At 37.5% G+C, this 23,753-nt stretch overlaps 1 protein-coding gene across 2 annotated transcripts in view; it reads left to right on the plus strand.

Moving 5' to 3' along the window:
* The window catches only part of LOC120724236 (neuronal acetylcholine receptor subunit alpha-7-like), a 33,389-nt gene extending 16,383 nt beyond the window's left edge, over nt 1-17,006 (plus strand). Inside the window, exons 3-9 of one of the 2 annotated variants that reach the window (XM_040016326.1) lie at nt 2,912-2,956; nt 3,629-3,738; nt 11,400-11,647; nt 12,412-12,606; nt 13,192-13,278; nt 15,032-15,141; nt 15,243-17,006. In XM_040016326.1, coding sequence (XP_039872260.1) covers nt 2,912-2,956; nt 3,629-3,738; nt 11,400-11,647; nt 12,412-12,606; nt 13,192-13,278; nt 15,032-15,141; nt 15,243-15,836 — 1,389 coding nt within the window. In that variant the 3' untranslated portion in view covers nt 15,837-17,006. Of the gene's footprint in view, nt 1-2,911; nt 2,957-3,628; nt 3,739-5,948; nt 6,042-11,399; nt 11,648-12,411; nt 12,607-13,191; nt 13,279-15,031; nt 15,142-15,242 lie in introns of those variants that run through there. The other variant, XM_040016327.1, reaches the window with a different exon arrangement.
* Nucleotides 17,007-23,753: the final 6,747 nt, after the last annotated feature.

Consider the following 23,753-nt stretch of genomic DNA (forward strand, 5'->3'; position numbering starts at 1 on the left):
TTACATTTTATTTTTTAAATTTTTGCAGCTCCTTCTTGCAGCTCAATTGTAGTTTTTTACCGTGCCTCAAAAGCCCTGTGATTTTCTCTACCACAGTTTCCCATGTTGTCTGGAGTATATTTAAGAGATTTTTTAGAATCTCCTTTCCTGATTGTGATTTTGAGTTTGTGTGAGATTGCTCATACAATTCTTGTTTATTAGCACACTGAATGGCTGTTACCAGTTGTAATGCATCCCATTTGGCCAAAAGGTGCCCTCCTAAACTTTGTGGTAAGACTGTTTTCCTTGTTAATGGTTGTGTTTAAACTCAACTTGTGGTTTGTCTTACCTTCGACCAAGTTGTTCTGGTGCGTAAATCTAACCAAACCCAAATCTTACTGTATGGTTTAATTTTAAACTAGAACTCTGCCCAATACACAGTGGAGTGACCACTGTTGATGTGTCTATATAAGAGTAATAAAAAATGGTAAAAGTAATTCAGTGGTTGATAATATTCGATACAGGGGAGCTTAATACACTTTAAACAGTTGCAGTTTATGAACATTATATTTTATTCCTCTTTTCTCGGGCCTGTGGCCCCAAAATCAGGTTTCTACTAACTTTAATGACTTTTTAAATAGTAAATTATCTTCTCAGAGTAGCAGCAGGTTGTCACATGAAGCCTCATTAACCATCAGAAAAAAATCAAAAACGTAACAGACCCGACAGAGACTGTGTGTACATTTATCAGTCAGTCTCATCCACAGAGAGGAGACAGTTTAGGGAAGTGTTAGCATGTTACATGCACTGGTTCTGAGATTCAACAGCCATGTGTCTGCTGTCATTTGTCAGAAATGACAGATGCAACAGTTTGTGTGCGTGAGAGCGTGCACTTTCAAAAGGACGTCTTCCTTTTTACTGAGACAAAGCGTTTCCAGTTGTTCTTGTTTAATCTATTTGATAATTAAGGAACCACATGTTCTTCTGATGATCTACAGCTTCTAACAGACTGAGGAAGACATTCAGACAGATTCAGAATTTTACACTAGTTTACTGTAGTAGGGCTGTAGTCTAAAACAAACAAACTTTCAGTCCTTCTAAAATCATCTTTCAGTCTGTTTTTCCACTAATTTTTGTTTTTCTTTATATGTGGTGATGCTTCTTAAATCACTGAAAAGCTTTTATGTAAAAACTGAGGACTCAGATACTTACAAGTCATTTATTTGTCAGATCAGATTGGCTCTCCTTCATAAAAGGTCTTCAGTTAAGAGTGTACAAAAGATGTGTTTGGAATTCAATTTTTTTTAGAGTGAATGTCAATTAACTTCTCTGCACCTCAATATGTTTCTTTTCTGACAAAGATTTTTGACTGTTCCAGACAACTTTCAGAAAAAGTGTTTATTCCTCCTGTCTCTAACAGTCTGATTTCCAATCCTTTCTACTATCCATGTTGTTACTGAGATACTTTGACACGTGTCACCATCTTCTGCTCTTAGTTCAGTGGTATCCTTCGTTAATAGATACTCAGATTTTGTCGAAAGTGTGTCTTTGAGCATGGCCCAGGCCCATTTATTCCATCATACACCTTCCAAGCAAAGTCAGCAAACTGAAGTGCAGTTTTTGTCCGCTGAGCTGCTTCATATGGACATAATGTCTGTCCTGCTGCTTCAAAAGTTATCAGTTTCCTAAAAAGTCATTCCTGAGAGAGGCTGTTCCAGGGCATTTTTGTTGTATAAGTAGAAGCTGCTTAAAGCTCTTGGCAGTCTCTGATGCTTTTTCAATAATGAATCTGACCATCCTCTAGTTTTTTTTTTAAACTTGAGTGACGTGGACTTCATCTGTAATCAACAACCAAGGGAGCAGTCTTGACAGCAGGGTTTTGACGATGGTCTTAAGGAACTTTGTGATTTCTCATCTTGGCTTCTGGACAAGTTCATGCCACTGAGACCTGCATTGCTCCTGTTCTCCAACATCTTAGCTGGTGCTTCAAACAGCAACTGGTGTATTGTGTTCACTGAAGCTTTGGTCTGATTTTTATATGACGTGAAAATGCAAATGAACACATATTGATAGAAACACCAAGATATTACTAGGAAATGTATACAACACTATTGCTGTAACATACAGTAGAATCCCCCAAAGCTTGATTTTTGCTGCAATAATAATAATGATAGACCATAAAATAAATAAATAAATATTGCCATTCTGTACATTATGGCCCTGTTTACTGTGCTGCAAGAATTTTGTCTGACATCAAATAGATATGCAAATTCAGCTTTTCAGGATATTCCGTTTTATTTTGATTGTTTCATTAAATTGTTTATAGACAAAGTTATTTACCTTTTATTTGACAATTTCAAAAAGAGGACAAAAAGCTAAAAAGATGCAGGAATTCTGCTTGGATTTCATTTAACTTATATCCCCTTTTCTTTAAAGTAAGGGAGCACAGGGAGCAGGAATAGTGATGCTTGCAGAAATGCTAATTTCCACCCTGCAGCTAGAATATGAGCAACGTCATTTCCAGAAATGCTATATGTACACTTTAAAAACATTTCCGAAGTTCATTATTTTATAATGTTCGTCATTCTTTGATTTCAGCATGACATGCAGTATTTTACAAGAGCTAGCATGATATTTTACATTACATCACCCCTGTTTAACAGACAGTGTTATATAAAAAAGCTTGGAAAAGTTCTAAATAGTCCTTTGCCACCACGAAGCTCTTTAACTGAGCTACACTTTATTGCAAAAAATCACTTCTAGAAGGTTTCACATAGCGTGGTTGGTTCTTTGGAAATGCAAAACAGCTGCAATGACTTGCTGATCACAAAGGCATTTTCCAGTTTATTAAATATGAATTGCTTTGGTTCTTCGCTCTTATATAAAAGAAAATCTCACTCTCTTTTTGTCTTTCTTCTACTTCTGTTTTTAGGACGAGAAGAACCAAGTGCTGATAACGAATGCCTGGCTGCAGCTGGTGAGTTAAAGTCTGAGTGGGGCACATGACCATCAACTTAATGTGCTGTAATACTTGCTTAATTGTTGTCTCTGAAAATAACATAGTGCATGCTCTAAAAGTTGGAATAGTCTTACTCATTTCGGCAACTCTATTATCAGCATTATAGGTGTTTTTCAGTTACACCTAACAATTTGGCTTCTTTAACCTGCTCACCTATGAAAGCGCCTGGACCCAAGCACCAGATTCTCGGTCTAATGAAAAAACATTGGAGCAACCTGATGTTTAGGTTTCTAATGGTACACAACACATAGGTTGTTAACACAAAAGGCTCAAGCAGCCAGATTCAGTGTCTCTGTGTCATTGTCCTGTTGCCTTTCCCGCATATACTGTTTATATGACACAGTCGACACCCAAGTCCAAAGTCCAGGTGTATTTAAAGAAATAGAGCAGCTTTCAAAAAGCTAAGGGAAGAGTTATCACTAGTTTACTGTCCCATGCTTTTTCTATTTTAAGATACAGACTTTTAATGTAGCTTGTCTGCTCCATTTACATTTTTGCTATTCAATTTCTTACATTGTGACAGGTTACAGGTTTAGCAGTGCATGAGGGTAAATTATGCCATTTTATAAAAATGCCACATAATCTATAACTGAATGAATGAGTCTATAAATATGTATGTTTCTGTCTCAGTACTGGACAGACATCTACCTGACCTGGAATCCAGAAAACTATCCCGGTGTCCAAAACCTGCGATTTCCTTCAGACCAGGTCTGGACGCCTGACATCCTTCTTTACAACAGGTCAGTTCTGACTTTGTCCACTCATTGCAGCCTTACTTTAGAAGGTTATGACCTTGATCTTTCTTAAAAAAAATGTTTTTCTACTTTTCTTGTGGAGCAGTTTAACACTGTCTGTCCTTTGCTACAAATAAACTCACCTCTCAGAGCCATCTTTCCTTGCACTATGTATTTTTGACAGGAGTAAATTAAACGTCTATATAATTCTTTAGATATGCTGCCATTTTTCAAATTAAATTCCACCTTTAATCTCCACAAAACCGTGCAGATTAGTTTGAGTCAAAGTGATAAATATTCAATCAAAATGCAGCACAAACACATTAATACAAAACAGGAGGAGACGGGTTATTTTAAAAACTCTGTGGCAGTCAAGTCACTGACGATGAACGAAAGCTGATAAAAAGCAACTGATGTCATTAAAACTGATTTTCACTATATTAAAAAAATATTAAAATGTTAAAAAATAATAGTTTTTAATGAATTTAGGAGCCGCACAAGAGCTAAGGTCAAAATCATTGTTTTCATAAACGATGTTCAACAAGCTCATTGCATTTTTGATTCAGGTCAAGCTGATGATGGTGGCTTATCCACTTCATGCTTCTGTGTAAGGCTTTCTCAGTCCAATTAGAGATGTAGGCCAGTTGTTTTCCTCCAAAACAACTAATTGCAATGCTTGAGTGAGAGATGGATGTTCAGTTTGAGACTAAAAGGAAAGGAGAAGATGAAGGGATGGATAAATTTAGTACCTCCAGCACACACATCACATGGAACATTAGGACAAAACAAAGGTCTAGGAGTATTAACCCAAATTTTAAAAGCTTAGCTTTTAGACCTGCCAGGATTACCCAACCTAATCTCTTCACTCTCACCCCTCTCTTTCCCCATGTCTGCCTTTTACCCTCCCCTACCCCTTCACCGCCAGCCCGTCTCACCATCCCTCTTTTCATTTCATTTCATTTGTGTCTCCCTCCACGTCTCTTTCATAACTCACTGTCTTACTATAATTCATTGCATTCAATCAACTCTTTCTCTCCATATTTTATCGTTCCCATCTTTCATCGAGTGCTCTTTATAAATCACTCCATCTGCTCTGTCAAAGTGTCAGCATGTTTCCTCGCCCTCCTCTCTCTGCCCGCTTGTCTTGTTTCTGAACAGGCTACACACACCCCTAAAACTTAGGTGCTACACATGTTATTTACCAAACACTTTGTTTTGGTGTTTTGTCTCCATATTTTTTTGTTTGACTTTTTTTGTCAAATCTAATCAAATCATAGTGAAACGTATCAGTCTGTGCAAAACAAAGGTTCTGTCCTCTTTGTTTCATGTTAAGGGTTTTCTATAAATTTGCATAGTTTGTCAAAGTAAAGTCTCCCTGTTGTATTTTACAAAATATATTCATAGTAACATATGTCCATTACAGCACTACTTCTAATATATTATGGCCTGAATATTTTTTTTTACAGTTTTTTCAGAGCAATGGCTGAAAACCACCCCAAAACAGATCCTGTTGAGAAATCAAAAAATCTGTTGAACTCGCTAAAAATGAACAGCAACATGAAGCTAAATATGAAGATCCAGTCCACAGTTGAGCATGAGGGTTTATGCACCTCATGAGGAAATATCTAAATTTACAGTTTTCAGAAATATTAATAATACAGCTACTATTACAGTTATTATTGGTAGGGTTGCTATAGTTACACTGCATGACACTGAGCTTTTACACAAATGCACAACAAACATCTGTACAAAAATTCCCACGACCTCTTCTCTTAGGGGTGCCACTTGGGCTGATGTATGCAGTCTTGGTAAATATAATAATTACATACTAAATAGTACTTATTCCATAACATTTTAACTCATAACCTAAAGTAACATTGTGAGGGACCAAGCAGCCAAGGCATAGAGGACACGGGAAAAATGTCTTCAAAATGGGTTCTCTTTATTTTAACCCTCAAAAAAAGTACAAAAAGACAAAATTCAAAAATATAATTAGTGGGCTCATAAAAGAGGTCAACTAAATATAACTCTACAAAAAGTAATTTCCAGAAACTTATATAAACAAAGTGGACACAACTTAACTCACAAACTGACCTATAATCACAAAGTTTGACCAAACCATTTACACACAACAGGGGGGAAACAAAAACAAACACCAACACTAACTAAGCACAGAATAACTTTAAGTAAAGCTAAAACACCCCTGTTTCTGATAGCACGTGCTTGGTCCTGCTGAGCAGGCATTTTGTTCTCAAAGTCCTCAGCCATACCTTTTGCCCAGACAGCAGACAGCCAACGCCCCAAACCAGGTAACTCAAAGAAAGAGAAACATAATTAATATAACAGAAAATATTTTTAGAAAAACCACACAATGCTATTATGCGTGTGCCTCATAATATCAGTGTTAGGTTTAAGTAAAATGATTAAAGAATCATATTAGTGAATAAGCAACTGCAAACCAAAGTAATAAAGTGAATGGATGGACTTGTTTTACCTATGTGTGGCTGATGCCATCACAAACATATTCAACATATATATACATAACATATATACATGTATACAATGAATCTGCAAATATATAACAATTTATAACTTATATAAATATATAACAATTTAACTTTGTGTTTTCTTTAAATGAATAATTCCATGTTACCACTGTTGGATGCTTGGTATAGGTGTCCTCCCTACAAGTTGTAAGCTGAAGAATGAAAATAAGAAGTACTTACTAGACAAACGCTTACCATAAATTTTTTTATTCATTTCAATTGTATTAATATTACCATAATGATGTTTAGAGGTGCTGAGATCCGATTCTGTCTAAATATGGAATGGACTGAATGGAAAGACAAAAAATGAGATAAGCCAGCTCATTTCTTTCCCAGTGTGAAATCTCATATTTCTCCGATATTGCTTTTGTTATTGTCAGCCTGTTTTGTTCACACTGCTTCACAATTATATTTTACGCATGGGTAATCTATACAGTGAGCCATGGATTTATCATCCAGAAGATATCTGTGCATTCCTGCCTGGGGAAAATAGTTTTTTATCCTCCATCTTTGCAATAGTTTCAGTCTTTAATTAGCACATTTCATCTTCCAGTTCAATAATTACAGTGGGTCTAATGACTTGCTTTTCGTCAACTGGCCTCATGAAAACACAAACCAAACTTTAATTAACAGATGAGACCGTTAAGATATTCCTCTTCTACTGAGACTTCTACTTTACTTCTACTATGGCTTCTCTGAAAAAAACCAAAACTTTTCTGTTAATTCACAAAATACTAAGTTTTAAAAAGACACTTTATTTTCTGTTTCATGCTTTGTCTTTTACTTGTTTCGTTTTAGTACGCCAAGTTTTGGATGAAGCCTTTATAAATGCTGAAACACTGAGAATGATTCAGACCTTTGGTGGTGCAGATAAAATAATAGTCGTTATAGTTATACCATTGTGACATTTTTCAAAGCCACCCAGTGGCAGGGCTGTTCTGGTTGCTGAGCATATGTTTGACATCTCTGATATAAAGTAAATAGAACTATAACGTGCCGAACATTTGAGCTGTTAACTTTTCTCTCATTAGAGGAAACAGAAAGCTGCAACGATGAACATAACAGACGTCAAATTCAGGTAGGACAAAGACTGAATTGCAGTTATGGCAGAAAACGTAAACATACAGCACACAACATTGTGACAGGCCATATGAATTAATAGAGAAGTAATCAAATAGATGGATGTGGACTTTTTTTTCCTGGACGGATAGCTGAGTTGAATGAATAGACAGATGGCTGGATTTAATGATGTTTCTCTGATCCATTAAAATTAATGAAGTTTTGAATGAAAGAAAAGAGTCAATGTCTTTACTGCCCATGAGCATGTTTTCAAAATTCACGATGGTTTATAATAAGGTTTATAAGAAACCTAAAAAACCCCAATTCTGTCATCTATTATTTTTTCACAAATCGCTGAAGTGGTGACAGGATAAGTAACAATAAGGTGCGGCGTTATTAGTATATGTATTCATGTCTATGAGGCTGTGCAAGTTCCTAAAATGCTTATGATGACAACATGTTTAAACTTACATTACAGACAACATATTGTATGCAAAACCAAAAAAATTATCAGATACCACTGTGTAACATTACAAGTCTTCTTCCGTCCTGTTTGCTTCTGTATTTTATGATTTGAAGCTGAATTAAGTTTATAAGTAATCCATTTAACGTCACTTTGCACTCTGCTTCTATTCTGTCCATTTGCTAACCACGGAGCCTGGAGGCTGTCAAACAGAAAGCCTCAAGTCATGATGCCCTGAGGCTGCTTAATAGAGGGCTGTATCTCTGGAATATGACATAATGGACATGGACAGATTGGTCTGTACTTCATGCAGTCATTCTGAGTCTGAGGCACTGACCTTGTGTAATTCTCAACTATGCTTGACTAAAAGCTTCAGAAAAGCTTTGGGGAAGGTGTTAGCTGTTTCCTCTGGAGAAATACACATTCTGTATCTCTATTTTATTCTTATCTTTCTCAGATTTCTTTTTTTAAAAAAGCTTCAGACTAATCATTTAAGATACATAAGATTATATTTGACATAATTTTATATAAACATGTTTACCGTTTGCACATTTCTTGTGCTGCATTTAGAATTTGTTCACTCTGTATGGCCTTTTTTCTGCCTCACATCCAAAAGACTCCCTTCTTTTTATTATTGAGAGTCAGGTGTTGAGTTAGTGAGAATAAAGCCGGGTGAGTCATGTCCCATGGTGCAGAGACCTGTCACTGCCACCATTGTCACTGTCGGTCAGTCTCCGTTTCCCCCTTGCTGCACTCTGACATATCCACAGCGCCCTTTTGCCAGCCTGTATGTGTGTATGTGAGCGTGACAGCTTCTCCTTCTCCCAGGGATATCACGTGTCCAACTGTATGCTGTTTTAATAATTCTAATCTTTACATGGCAAAATGTTGGTTACTCCATTATTAAGGGTTTCAGAAACTTCAAATATGCTCACAAATGTTTAACTGTAAGGTCTGGTAGATCTTTGATGTTACTTGTGCATCGTGTAAGAGCCATGTAATGATGCTTTAAATTAATAATTCCATGTGACCACTGATGAAAGCACTGTGGAGGTATAAGACAAAGAAATGCAACAAAAACTATAATCAAGCTGAAGGGGTAGGCAAGTGTCTTAAGTAAAAATTGAAAAATTGCGACTAGACAAGTGTGTACCTTCTGGCATCTACTCACACACACACACTTCAGGACATCGTCTACTGTGATGTGTGTAAGCGCTGATTGCAAGAAAGCTTGCACATCCAGATAAAGTAAGGCCAAAGCTTGAATAATTCATTGCGTGTCTCCACCTTGGCCAACCCCACACATCCCTTCCTGAGTACCTGCAGGATCCACAGCTAATAGCGACGCACACAGCAGAGACATAAAATATAACACTTGACCCTCCAGAGAAAAGGTCAATCACTCAATCTGAGAAGAAGCAGGTACAAAGAAAAAGGAGCCATCTACAAACTTTGGTTAAAATGCAGGCCACGTTTTTTTGTCAAGTCTCAATACTGCTGTGGGGTATTTCAGACACGCTGATGTTATCGCTCTCATTGGGGATTGAAGTGTGTGTGTGTATGTGTGTGTGTGTGCCTATTGCTTTATTTTTTGTTTGCATTTTACTGCATTGTGTGTGCCTGTATACTGTGCATTTATGTAAAGATCTATATGTGGCTTTTTAAGCTGTTTGGAGTGTGAACTAAAACAATATAGCTCACAACAATTAATACACAATGTGTCTAATAGTTTGCACATGTGTATTTTCATGTAATAAATACACTTATTAATCAAAATGTGTTATTATTTAAAAACTACAGTACAATAAAGCATTTGCTCCTTTGCCAGTCATATTGTCCACAGCATCAGTGGTCTTTTCCTTTTTTCTGCAGTGTTTTTTGCAGGGCTTATTTTTTGGGCTATTGCTGTATACTTTTTACCAGCACTGTCTGCTCCTTCAGGTTCAGTCCTCTGATCAAAACTTCTGTTTTGTATTCACACTCTTGCAGACCTTTCTTTCAGGAAGCTGAAATTTGAAGCAATATGAGAAACTCTCACTCTCTCACTCTTTTTGTTGCAGACTTTTGTGTGTTTTTGTATTGTCTTGTTAATTTTTAGTGTTTTGGTAGCTCATAAAAGAAGATTTCTTCCCCTTTACTTGATAGAGCAGCAAGAGTGAACAGGGAAAGACATGGAGCAAACTCAAACACTGTCTGCTGCATGGTCACCTGCTCAACCTTAATTGATATATTTTACTGAATTTTTTGTATTCACTGGTCTAAGCTGACTCATTTTTTCACTTCTATCCAAATGCCGTATTGAAGAAGGATCTAAATTGCTTTCTTCCAGCCAGCTGCTACACTCAGAATTTAGTTTGCTTTATGACTTTTGCCATATACTGTTAATTCTCTAAAAGTTCGGGTTTTGCCTCTGGCACTTTATTAAGGACTTCCCATTCTAACCAACACCAGAGGAGCTTTTCTTTAATATTTAATTAGAGTTCAAGTGGAGTACCAGAGCTGTAGTACAATCAAGGTTATGCACATGCATTTTCTTTACTGTAAGCATCTATCCCTAAGTGCTAGCACTCTTCGACTTGCAGATGTAACGTCAAATTATTTATTTGTTTTTGGTACATTACAGCGAATATTGTCAGTGAAACAGATCCAATAATTTTTATGTGTTTCATATTTTGCTCAAACTGCCGTTTAATCATTGCAACAGTTAGTGAGTTACAAAAAACACAAAAAGGATCACCTACTCTGTTTTGGTTTTGCAATTACATATTTAGCATTAAACAGTTTTCATCAAGGTGTATAGTTGCAGGCAGGTTGAGGGCTCAGTAGATATATCACTCAACAGCTCCCTGCTGCCACTGCAGTCACTGCAGACTATACATGAAATACGTCATCTCCCCATTTTGAAGCTTCAGTGTTAGCATCTTGGCTGCTATCATGCTATCATGGGGCATGATAATTGCATTAAAATGCTCCAACCAAACGTAGGTGGTAGCTCTTGGCTACATCACCCCCTATCTGTGCATGCACCTGTCCCTTAAAGCAGCCTTGCCTCAACTTAAAGCGTTGATAAATTGTAATGGGTTAGTTTTACATAAGCTATATACCAGTTGCTAAGCATGATCGTTTCTGTGCTAAAGATTGTTATTTTATTATCTAGTCCATAAGGATTGACTCATGACCTAGTCTCAAAAAGTCACTAAAAGAATTGCAGTTTTTGGCACTTGGCTTCAGTTTTCAGACTGCAAATGCTGGCACAAAATGCAAACAATATTAACTGTATCAGGTGTCAGCCCCATGGTAGACTGGTGTCCTCTCTCAGGTGTAAACCCTTCTTTTGAACAGAGACAGGCATTGTGCAATTTGCTATTTCTGAGAGCACAGCAAAGCTTCAGGGCGACTGTGAAGAGTAGGAACTGCTACAAGAATAAAAACACACAAATAAAGGCACATTGGCACCACTTTTGCTGTAAATAAACAGATGTGACAGAAATACCTTCTTGTTACTTTTTCCATCCGCGCTTGCATTCCCCAACAAGATTATTTTATCATGTGGCAATGAATGAATGCTTTAAAAGTACTGTCCTCTGCTTTCTTCCCAGTGCGGATGAAAGGTTTGATGCCACGTTTCACACCAACGTGCTGGTGAATGCGTCGGGTAACTGCCAGTATATTCCCCCTGGCATCTTGAAGAGCACCTGTTACATCGACGTCCGCTGGTTTCCCTTCGACGTGCAGAAGTGCGATTTGAAGTTTGGCTCATGGACACACAACGGCTGGCTTCTGGACCTCCAGATGCTCGATGTGGACACATCCACTTATATACCAAATGGAGAGTGGGATCTTGTGGGTAAGAGGGCTTCTTTAATCAGAACATTGCAGAACTTTGCAATAAGAAATGCTGCTTAATTCAATCTGTCACCAGAGAGTGAGGTGTTACATCAGGTTTTCTTAAATCAATATTTCGAATCTCTTTTAAGTAAATAAAAAGCTAAAATACTCAGACATAAGCAGATGTTATACATTATATACATGCACACTGCCCGTTAATAGACTGACAGGCCAAAAAAATGAGCTATAATGAATAGACTGGAAATGGAAGAAGTTTTGGAAGACCTCTCGAGGGTTTCAAGCTGGGACAGAGTAGAAGGAAATCCCAGTTCCAGGGCTCTGGGGTTTAGGTTAGTTTGAAATGGGTGTGAGACAGAACCAGATGGCATGCAAGAGAAACAGTTTGACACTTTGACATGAGTGTAGCCAAGCCATATGTGAGTGGAGCTAATCACTTCCCCAGAGCTGAACCTTAAGGTGAGAAAATTCTAAAATTCAGGAAAACCATGGCCTACCTACTTTCTACTTTTTTATTTTGCCAAACATTTAAATACAGAGTGAAAATAATGAGGTTGAAATACAATTTTATTTGAGAAGGGACTGTATAAAATATTAACATAAATGCTGCCATTCAATGTATTATACCAGAGTTAGCTTAAGCTAATTTGCAATCCCATTGGCAGGTCGCATGGTCACATGGTGTTTGGGTTTACATGGTAACAAACATTTAAATGAAGTTCGCTCTTTAGTCCACAGAAACAGATCTGCATTTGTGTCCTTCAGGTGTGCCGGCCAAGCGTAATGAGTTGTACTATGAGTGCTGTAAGGAGCCCTACCCTGATGTGACGTTTACAGTCACCATGCGCCGCAGGACTTTGTATTATGGACTAAATCTGCTCATCCCCTGTGTGCTGATCTCTGGCTTGGCCCTGCTGGTCTTCCTTTTACCTGCAGACTCAGGAGAAAAGATTTCTCTGGGTGAGAGAGGCATGCTGAACACACATGTTAGCTTACTGCAGATATGTATTGGTGCATATGTGAATAAGTAACAAAAAAGAAGAATTGATATAGAATATTGGTCGAGTAAAATAAAACAAACAACAAAGGGGGTGTATTGTTTAGACATTCTTTAAGTTTTTAAATAAAGGAGAGTGTTCAAACTAATAAGAATGCAAACACCCTGCACAGTACATCAAAACTTCAAGGTGCCCTCACATGCATTACAAGCATATTTGTCCACAATGAATGTTGTAATGAATTCATGCATTTAAAGACACTTTAAAAAAAAACACTGAATGCATTCTGTCAGTGCAGAGCATTGATGAATAGCTACCTGTCTGTGAGCAATCAGCAGCTACAAAGTAGGGGAGTTTTGAAGCTGTAACCTACCTTGAACATGTCAGAGAGGGCACCATCTGACAAATGGTTGTAGTCACGAGAACATAACTGATTACATACATAAGTAATTACAAGAATAATTTCATACACCAGTGACCCTGATTGCATCATTATGTATATGCTCATGTTCTCTCTCACTGTGTCTCTCTTGGTTTCTGTCTCAAGGCATCACTGTGCTGCTTTCGCTAACTGTCTTCATGCTTCTGGTAGCTGAGATCATGCCTGCAACGTCAGACTCTGTCCCCCTCATTGGTGGGTTATATTTCTGTGTCTGTGTGAGTACATGTAACATGTTTAAGCGTGCGTGAATGTTGAATCAGGGGGAGCAAATGAGATTGGTATGCCTTAGAAGATAAAGCATACCATTGATTTTGTTTAGCTTCACCTGATACTTACTGATTATACCTCTTTGTCAAAACTTTATTATGGCTTCTGAAAAATGAGTGACAGCAGCAATAACAGGATAACTTACATTCACCTGCCACTTTATTAGTTACAACTTGTTGGTACTACTTCCGATTCATCTCAAAGGCGCTCTATTGGATTGAGATCTGGTGGCTGTGGAGTACATTGTCATGTTAAAGAAACCAGTTTCAGATTATTTCAGCTTTGTGTGCTGGAAGCAGGCAGAAGATGAGAACATTTTGTTCATTAAAGGAATGGACTCTATGTTCACTTGGTACTAAAGAGCCCACAGTGTGCCACCACCATCACCACCACCTAGAACAGGATGGATCCATACTTTCATGGCATTTATGCAAAATTCTTGCCCTGCTGTCCAAATGTTATAACAAAAATCAAGATCCATCAGACCAGGCAACATTTTGTTATTGTTCTGTTGAGATATATATATATATATATATATATATATATATATGTATATATATGTGTGTGTGTGTGTATATATGTGTGTGTGTGTGTATATATATATATATATATATATATATACACACACACACACACACACACACACACACACACACACACACACACACACACACACACACACACACACACACATATACATATATACACACACATATATACATATATGTGTGTGTATATATGTATATGTGTGTGTGTGTGTGTGTGTATATATGTGTGTGTGTGTGTATATGTATATATACACACACACACATATAAATATATATGTGTATATATATACATATATACATATGTATGTATATGTCTGAGTTACTGTAGCTGTCAGGGCATGAGTCTTTTATTACTCGCCAGCCGTTAATCACAACATAGGTGTGCTAATTTCTTGTTTGGCTTAGTTCATTTTAATTGTGTTTTGATTAATTCATAATTTAGTTTGTTCTGTCTCAAAAAACAATGTGGTTTGGGTCCACTTACCGTATTTCTGGAATTACTGTACATCTTGTGTTTTTCTATTGATTCTACCTCCGTATAGATATACACTTTCTAATAGCAGCCTAATTTCGTGCTCCACTTCTACTATAACCTTCTTTTCTGTCCTTTTCTTTTCTTTTCTTTTCTTTTCTTTAAGGCCCTAACCTCTTCTCTTTTATCTTTAAAAAAAAAAAAAAAAAATCCTAACAAATAATAATGAAACTCTACCTACACACTTATCCTACCCCCTCCTCTACTGCTTCCTGATAAGAGTCTCTCTCTCTCTCGCCTCTGTTTTTGGGTTTATTTACCTTTGCTCTCTGTTTTGTTACACTGTTTTGCACTGCTTTTATTCACCCAGCTTCAGTTCAAATGTGCATCTCTTCCCTTTAGCAAAATAGTGTGTTGTAGATTGAGGAGAATCGCTTTCCTTTCATGATAGAGTGTGAAATCAGCCTAGTTTATTCAGTCTTGTCTGTTTCTAAATGCTAGTAATTATGAGCATCTAATAATAAAATGAGGAGTAAGTGGGAAAAAAAACATGCCACAAGTAATAAAATGATTGATCTCATACATAACTCTGGGGAAAAAACAATTAAGCCTTGTTGATTTTCTTTTGTGTGTGTGTGTGTTTGTGTGTACTAAACAGCTCAGTACTTTGCCAGCACCATGATGATTGTGGGAATGTCTGTGGTGGTTACAGTTATAGTCTTACAATTTCACCACCATGACCCTCACGGCGGGAAGATGCCTAAGTGGGTAAGTGACTGAAGCTTATATTAAAAGATAATCATCGTGTTTGTGTTTGAATGAATATGTTAACGGTGCCTATGTGTTGATTTTCCCCTTTCTTCTTTCAGATCCGTGTGGTTCTGTTAAATTGGTGTGCCTGGTTTCTCCGTATGAAACAACCTGGCGATGAGCGCAAGCGGCCGGGTTACAAATATCGTCACACCTCCCACCACCACTCCAGCACCAGCTCCATAGAGATGGGAACAGTACCAAGCCTTACTGTGCCGATGTCACAAACGTCCTGCCCACCTTCAGGCACCTCCAATGGTTCCATGAGTCTCTACTTTGGCAGTTACCATCCTATAGAAAGCCCACACTGTCCACCTTCTAGTGACTCTGGGGTAACGCTTGGGGGACGTGCCCACAGCTCCCCCAGTGATGAGGCAGAGCCACATGTCAGCAGTGGTGTTGTAGGCCTGGGGATGGGAGTGGGCCTCCCCCCACCAGAGATCCAGCGTATTTTGGAGGAGGTGTCGTACATAGCTCAGAGGTTCCGGGACCAGGATGAGGCTGAGGCGATCTGCAGTGAGTGGAAGTTTGCAGCCGCAGTAGTGGACCGGCTGTGTCTAGTGGCGTTTTCTCTCTTCTCAATCATTTGTACCTTCACAATCCTGTTGTCTGCACCCAACTTCATAGAGGCTGTTTCTAAAGACTTCACATAACTGGTTACAACAGGAGAGAAGGAATGAAGAAGGTGTAACAGGGAGAGAGAGAGTGTAAGAGTGAGGACAGTGGAGAGGGCATAAATGTACGTGGTCCCAAACCAACCAAATCTACTGAATAGGAGGCGAGCTTCAAAATGTGGTGCAAATAAATGCAAAAGCACCTGCATCATGCTACATCATAAAGGTCAGGAAAAATTATTTTTATTCTTTCTGTCTTGATATAAGAAATAGATTGATAGATTTTCTTTAAAAGGAAAAAAATATAACCAAATAAACAAACAAAAATACTCAGAACACAGAAAAGCAGTGAGAAAGCAGAGGACAGCATTGCATACGTTTTTTTTTTTTACATTAAGTAAGTGGAAGACAACTGTCTTTACCCTGAAACTAGTGTAAACATCATTTCTGTCCATTAAAATCACCTCTCCAATGATACAGACTCTACCTAAATATTATTCTCCTGTCCACTTGCACCACCTCAGTCTGAGTTCATACACCCGTTGTTTACCTTTTAAGCTAATAAGGAAGTCACACATTACTTCTGATAATGTAAATCCTTGTAAAAATGTTTAGTGTAGTTACTGAAATGAGATGTTTCACTGTGAATCTTAATGTTTTCTTGTCCGCGTAGATCAACAGAGCACTGAACAAAACTTTATTGCTTTATTGTTCTTTATTCATCAGTTTAGGAACTTCTCACTTTGTCTTGCCTTTTCATTTCGAACTATAGAATCTGTAACATAATAAGAGCTGTTTGGGACAGTGAAAAATAATGTTTATGAAATATCCAGTGTATTGTATTGACAGCACTGTGTTGACTGGTATTTATGGTTGTTGACCAGTAAAAACAAGATGAACTGGTGTCTTTTCTTTTTCGAGTACTGTAAAATATCACGTTGACCTGTACAGTAAATCATTTAACCAAGTGCTCTGATGTGACATGCGCTTAATATTCATTTAACTGTTGAAAACAGGTCACGTAGTTGCACCAGTTTAAAAAACAAGCAATCACTTGAAAGCTGTTAAAGCTGTTAAAGAGTTTGCACTTGTTGGAAATCATACGTGGTTTCTAAGGATGAAGAACAAAGTGACTTTTGAATCCTTGACACTGCTGACACTTGCTAGAGGCTCAATCGCAAACAGAAAATGTCATAACCTCATTTGCCACCATATCACCAAAGAATATAGTGTTGATTCAGGCTAGGATCCCAGTATGAGTTTTCCTGAAGGAACTGAGGAACTGAAAGTGACTGAAAGCTGTAAATGTTTACTTCCACCTCCACCTCCCACCCATGGAACAGTTGCCACCATTCTCTGGTAGTTACAGTCTTTATCTCTTTCATTCTGCCTAAATGTGAGTGTTTTGCTCTCTGTGTTAATAAAAGACTATTTATTCTCCGTATAACAGGCTCTGCATAAATCTGTGGGGATATAATGTGCAAGGAGGCAAACGTGTGGCTTTGTTGCTATGTGAGACAGTCACTATAGAGTCTACACATAAAACACAATCACATCTAATCCTTATTGGTCTATTGTTGTGAATATTGCATTTATTGAATACTTTTAATCACAGAATGATCCCAAACAACAAATAATAGTTGAGAATTGCTGTAAAACACATCAAACAGTCCAAGGATCTTACTGGAGTAGGCAAATACAGTGTAACATTTTATTCAAGATCTGTATATTCTTCTCTCTTTTCAGTAAAGCTTTGGTTTTCTTAGATAGTGGCATAAAATTGTCTTTGGTCCCAGATAAGGAAGGGGAATGAAAAATTGAATGCGGGAGGAAATTAAATATAAATCTGAGCTAAAACCATGACCGAGAATTTGGGGCATGTTTTCCTTCTGTGATTTAGGAAACATGCTCTGATTTCTTTCTTCCTCTTTTCCTTTTTTTCTTTTGTGAGACCAACAAAGACATTCTCTAAAGTCCCAACTGTTTGATGTTTTGTGGATAAACTCCAACTGATAAGACTGAGCCAAGACTTCAGGAAGAATGACTGGTGCATTTAAGTCTTGATGCGATTTTACTGTTGTATGTACGCAGACAGGAGTAGTGTTAAAACCAGTTTACAAGTGCACATTTCCTTCTACAACCACAATTTTCCTGAACTCAAGCACAAACTCATTTTGTTAACAGTAAAACTACAAGTATTATCATTTGAAATGATTCGATTCACATGGCAACATTAATTGAAAAATAAAACCTTTGTTCAGGTAAATCTTTTGAAGCTTAGAAATTAGGGTGGGCTTTATTTTGCAGGGGTGGACGTGACAAAATAAACCTTTTGGTTGAAGGGTTAGACTGAAAAAAAATATCATACTGTACAGTTATGTGCCTCTGACTATGAAGAAAATCTATACTGATGTAGTTGGTATGTATAGATGATGCCACAGACTGGCATGTATACTTTCTATTTATTTATTTTTTATAAAAATTAAGAACTCTATAGATTCCTCCTTCTGTTGTATTATGTAACTGTGACCAATCTCACCCTCATGCTTGTCTTTTATTATTAATAAATTCAGGGTTATAGATTTGATCAAAATCACACCAAACAGTCAAAGTAACAAAAGTTAATCTCAACTTACAGTTGGGGGAAATAATAATAGGAAACCCTGCAGAATTTGTTAGTTTGCTGTTATCTTTCTCTCCTTTAAAATTATACACAGTTCATTTCTTTGTAAGTAGACAAACTTACAAATTCAGCAGGGGATATAATAACTATTTGCCCCACTGTAGGTCAGAAGGTGGCTCAGTAGTAATCTATGGCCCCCATTTACCTGTATGCAGTCTCGATAATACCTGGGCATGTTCCTGTTGAGATGGTGGATGGTGTCCTGGGGATCTCCTCCTAGATCCAGATCTGAATTAGCTCCTGGACATTCCTTGGCACTATTTTGTGACTGAAATGAACCAATACACAACACTCCAGAGGTTCTCAGATGAAGGCAACGATTGGCATGAGGGCCAGTGCCTTTGTTATCCAATAACTGCCGACACAATCTGGCACATGAGGCCTCACATGGGCTCAGAGAACCAACTTAAGTTCTGCCTGTGCAGTCTGAATAGGCTGCAGATATGGTTTCATGCTACCCACAGTGACAAGGGCACTGACAAAAAGCAAAACTAGAGGAAAATCAGTCAGGAGAAATAACAGACTAGAGCACTAGTCTGTGGTCACCACTTGCAAAACCATTCCTTTTTGGGGAGATCAGTTGTTTTTGTCTTGGCACTGCGCCTGTTGTGACTTTAATTTAAATGAAAGTGTGAAATAGATTCACACTGGTTTATGCTTCCTGACTGGACAGCGGGATGTCTCTGAAATGTAACTGTTTTGGGGTTGTGCAGTGATGATTAAACATTTCCTTAATTTTCGCAGTGTATTTCATTGTGTGCTTTTCACTGAGACAATAAGAAATGGTTTCTAATAATATATTTTGGCCTGTAACTAATGTCATGCCACTGGCCACCAAGCTAAAGCTCATAGGTATGGTAAAATTATAATATAACCACATTTCTCACCAGGCACATAAAGTTATTTTTCATAAGACTGTTTTGAGCGGGGTTACCCGTCGAGTGAATTCTCTGGAAATTAAATACTGTATGATTAAAACTGTGAAAACCAAGACATAAAAAAATTATTTTGGACTAAATATATTTCAATAACAACAATAACAAAATGCTAAGTAAAAATATGAGGGGGTACTGCAAGAATTACTGCAGATGCCTTCTCTCATGGAAAAACTTCCTTCTTTCTGACCATAAGAAGGTCTATTATTCACGTCTATTATTCAATGTTTATTCTCGTGCATACATTATTTTGTGTGTGTGTGTGTGTGTGTGTGTGCGTGTGTGTGTGTCCGTGTAGAACATGTTGAGGGACTAAAGTACTGTACTGAGATATGCCTGCTGCACTGCGTTGGCATTCAAATTACTTATTAAAAGGGCATGGGAATAGAAATGAGCGAAACAGTCCATGACAGCAGGAGATGAAAGCACTGCACCTCAACGGCATCACTATGAACAAGCTGTTAAAGAAACACGTTAACTTGAAAACTTAAAATCTATTCGTTGATGTAAAACATGAAACTGCATGATCAGACATTGTTTAACAGCTATTACAGTGGAGGTTTTGAATAATTTTGTCAACATACTATAAGCAGGAGATGCAACTGTATCCTAATACAAATGCACCATTAAACACCGGTGCCAGTTTAAATTTGTAAGTAGAACAAAGAGGGTACATTAACCTCCTTGTTCCAATTGTCTGTGAATTTCACGACTCACAAGTGCCACTTCATCGATCTATCCACACGAAAGCCCACATACTTTTATTCTGCGGTTGTGGAAGTTAGATAATTAGAATTTATATTTTGGTAGAGAACATACGCAAAAGTGTAATTGTGGACATAAACTGAGTTTGGTTTAAAAAAAACACACACAGAGACACTTTTAGAGAAAAGACACTTAGACTCAGTCAGTGGGAATATTACATAAATGAGAATAAAGAGGGAATCCTACAAATGGAAGGTTTGTGATAAGAGAGCTTCTATATCCCATGTATTCATATATTTTGTGAGTGTGTGTTATGCATAAAAGCTCTTAAGATATTCTGGCTGGGAGACAAGTAGCCTCTCTATATAAAGCATACTGTGTTAAAGGTTAATCCCCCTCACTCTGTTTCTGCAAGACAGGCCCTCCTTTGTTTAGCTTTGCTTGCCTTAGCTACACACTTGAGGTTTTGTGTATATTTGTATGTCTGTGTGCACTCACGGTCTACACACTTATGATGGTATAGTGGAGCAAAAACAAAAAATATAAAAAATAAAAATAATTTTAAAAAAGTACTCAGGGGAAAGTTATATTTGAATCCAGGACTTTAGGTTAGTAACAGGTATGTTATTAAACAGTAATAAACCATAACTAGCCAGCCCTTTTTCCATATTAGTGATACAAGGCTGAAACACATATCAACTTAAAATGATTAATTTACATTCATTAAAGGACCCCAGTATAAGAAGAATTCATATTTATTTGCTAAATTAAGTAAATTTTGTTGTGACATGTTACCACATAAGTGCTGTCAAAATTTTTTTTTTTTTTTTTAACTTCCCAACTGGTTTCACTGCAATCTTTTCTTTTACTAACTGGCACTGAAACAAGACCAGAAAACACCAACTTCATGTAATTAAATTGGTTAAAATTCTACCTCGAAGTGTCGACATCTGACATATTATCATCTCTAACATTTTGTCATTATTTGTCATCAAACAATGCAGAAAGACACCGGTGCCATATTGGTACAAACAAACAACCATAACTCAGGGCAAGAAGAGTCTAGGACACCTAACGGGCAGGCAAAACCCAAAATAACAAGGACCTAAACATGCAGCAAATAAATTCAATACTATAAAAAAAAAACAATGCAAGTGTAAAAAACTATTAGGGCATTCAGGTCATGGAGGAACATTTTAATCTCTAAATCAGTTTTAGGCTTGGACCTATTCATGAATTTACAGGAAACATAGTCAGGTTAAGTCAGTTCATTTATATCGCACATTTAAATACAACAGATCCACAGAAAGCATGGGAGATGCTGTATAATCCATTTACAATGAATTAGAAGTCACTCACCTCCCTTTAATTAGAAGTCTGGTTGCTCTGGTACTCATCTGATACATCATCATGGATCAGAGCACAGCAGTGGTGGGAAGGTAATGGTAGGTTTGTGATACACACTTATACATTATATTGTAATCTCTTTATTGTTGCTATTAATTATTATCAACATTAATAATTCAAGATTTTTACATCATAGATTTACAGTAAAACATACATGACCAGACCTATGGAAAAGAAACAGTAAAAACTTATATGATTTACTCATGAAAGTGGCCACTTTCTCATTACTTTCATATATTGTTTTAGTAAGTGTCCAAAACATACAAGTTTCATTATATAATTTTTCAAGGGATCTTATATCTGTTTTCACTCTTGTATGCTTTTCATACAAGTTTCACACAAGACAGATACAAACTTTATAAGATTTATATATATCTTTTCCATATGGGAGAGCTCAGTGTATACAGCAGAAATACAACAGCAGCATGCTCTGGAGCGATCCAAGGACTGTGAAAGTAGATGTTCAGCAAAATTCAGAGATTTCCCCCTGTGGGTGGAAAAAGTCTTTCTGTTTTCTGGCATATAATTTGTATTTCAAACCTGTGCAAATATGTTTTACATTTTTAAACCTTCCTCAAAAGCATTCTCATGCTTTACATCTTCAGATCATGTTGTATGTCTTTCACCATTAAAAAAAATTGGAGGTCTTGGAAAAGCAATCAGACTGTTCCAATAGAACAGATGTGTGCACCCCATTTCATGCGCACCACCTGGTATGTATAGCAAACTCTCAATGATGGAGAGAAAGTCAGCCTGTTAATGTTTAAGTGCCTGAAATACTTGCCAGACCTTCACCTTCAAGACTCTTCTGGGATCACAACATGTAAAAAAGTCTTGTTGTTGCTGCTGATGTGTTCCCCGGTGTTGCTGTTTTATATCGAGCCAGCAACAGAAGCTTTGAAGTCTGGATCTGTTAACATGGAGTTAAAGTGGTAGCAAGACTGAATGTCAGGGCGCCTTCACGTACACACACATGCAAAACTTCTGAAAATACACTCGCACATAAACACAAGCATGCCGGTGCACCGACAACATAAACTCGATCACACATGCTGTGCACGGTGGGGGATTCAGTGAGGCCAGATTGCATGTCAGACTGCTGAGCTGGGCGTGCAAATGATGCATACGTCACAGGGAATCAAGAAGAATTGAACCAAAGCAGATTTTTTTATTTCAGTTTTTCCTGCGAATATAAATTAAAATCTATGAACCTAAAAATGCAACAACAGTATATGACGGACTGAAAATGAATAATTTAGGGATCCAAACCATAAACAGGTTCAGGAAGCTATACGGAAAAGTCAGGAAAGGGCAGCAAAGTAATAAAATCCATAAAAAAGTTATGGAATGAAGCTCAACCTTATTACCATCCAATATGGGAATGACCTCTGCCTGCTGAACTGCTGGGCCAGCATTATTATTTTAAAGAAAAATGAAGCTCTCACTTTGTGTTTGTGTGTGGCAGGTGGATTATGAGTGGGTGGAACTGTGTGTGTTTATGCTTGGTGAGTGGGATTTGAAAGCCAAATGTTATTGCTTTCCGAACACACACTAGCTTCAATGCACAAATACTGAACATCACCAGAGGCCATTACCACCCCTCTTGCTCCCTCTTCACATTTTCTCATTCCGGTCCCAATTAATCCAACCCTGCTGGATGCTGCTGCCGCCATACCCGAATATTGTTTCTCTTTTCCCTAAATGTTGCCAGGCCACCTGCCTGGTCCTCTGATCCAAGGAATCCCAAACACACAATCTCCCTGTCCAGCCAGCACATTTGTTAGATTGGTTAGAGCAATTTCCCTCCATTTTCTTCTGCTTATCTGAGTCAAGGATTTGGGATGGAGTGGTGATATGGGCAGCCAGATGTCATAGAGTGAGAAGCAGGGTACACTCTGGACATGTCACCAATCTGTCACAGGGCCAACACAACTGTACATGCTCACAATATACACTTATGACCAATTTATTATCACTAATTAACTTATCTAGCTAGCTAGCTAGCTATGAGCTATCAATCTAGCTGAGCAAAAATTTCAAATATAGTAGTCTGCCCAGATCATGTCAGGTTTCAAGGACAGCAAGAGTGAAGACTGACTTGTATTGTTATTTACAATATTCAACGCTGGACTCAACCCTAATCTGAAACGTCAACACTGTGATAATGGAGCCTTAGATCATTAAGATGGAATTGACATCCATGCAGTGTTGAAGCCATTATTTTTT

Source organism: Simochromis diagramma, unplaced genomic scaffold (genome assembly GCF_900408965.1).
Source record: "Simochromis diagramma unplaced genomic scaffold, fSimDia1.1 OVJJ01000685.1, whole genome shotgun sequence".
NCBI lineage: Eukaryota > Metazoa > Chordata > Actinopteri > Cichliformes > Cichlidae > Simochromis > Simochromis diagramma.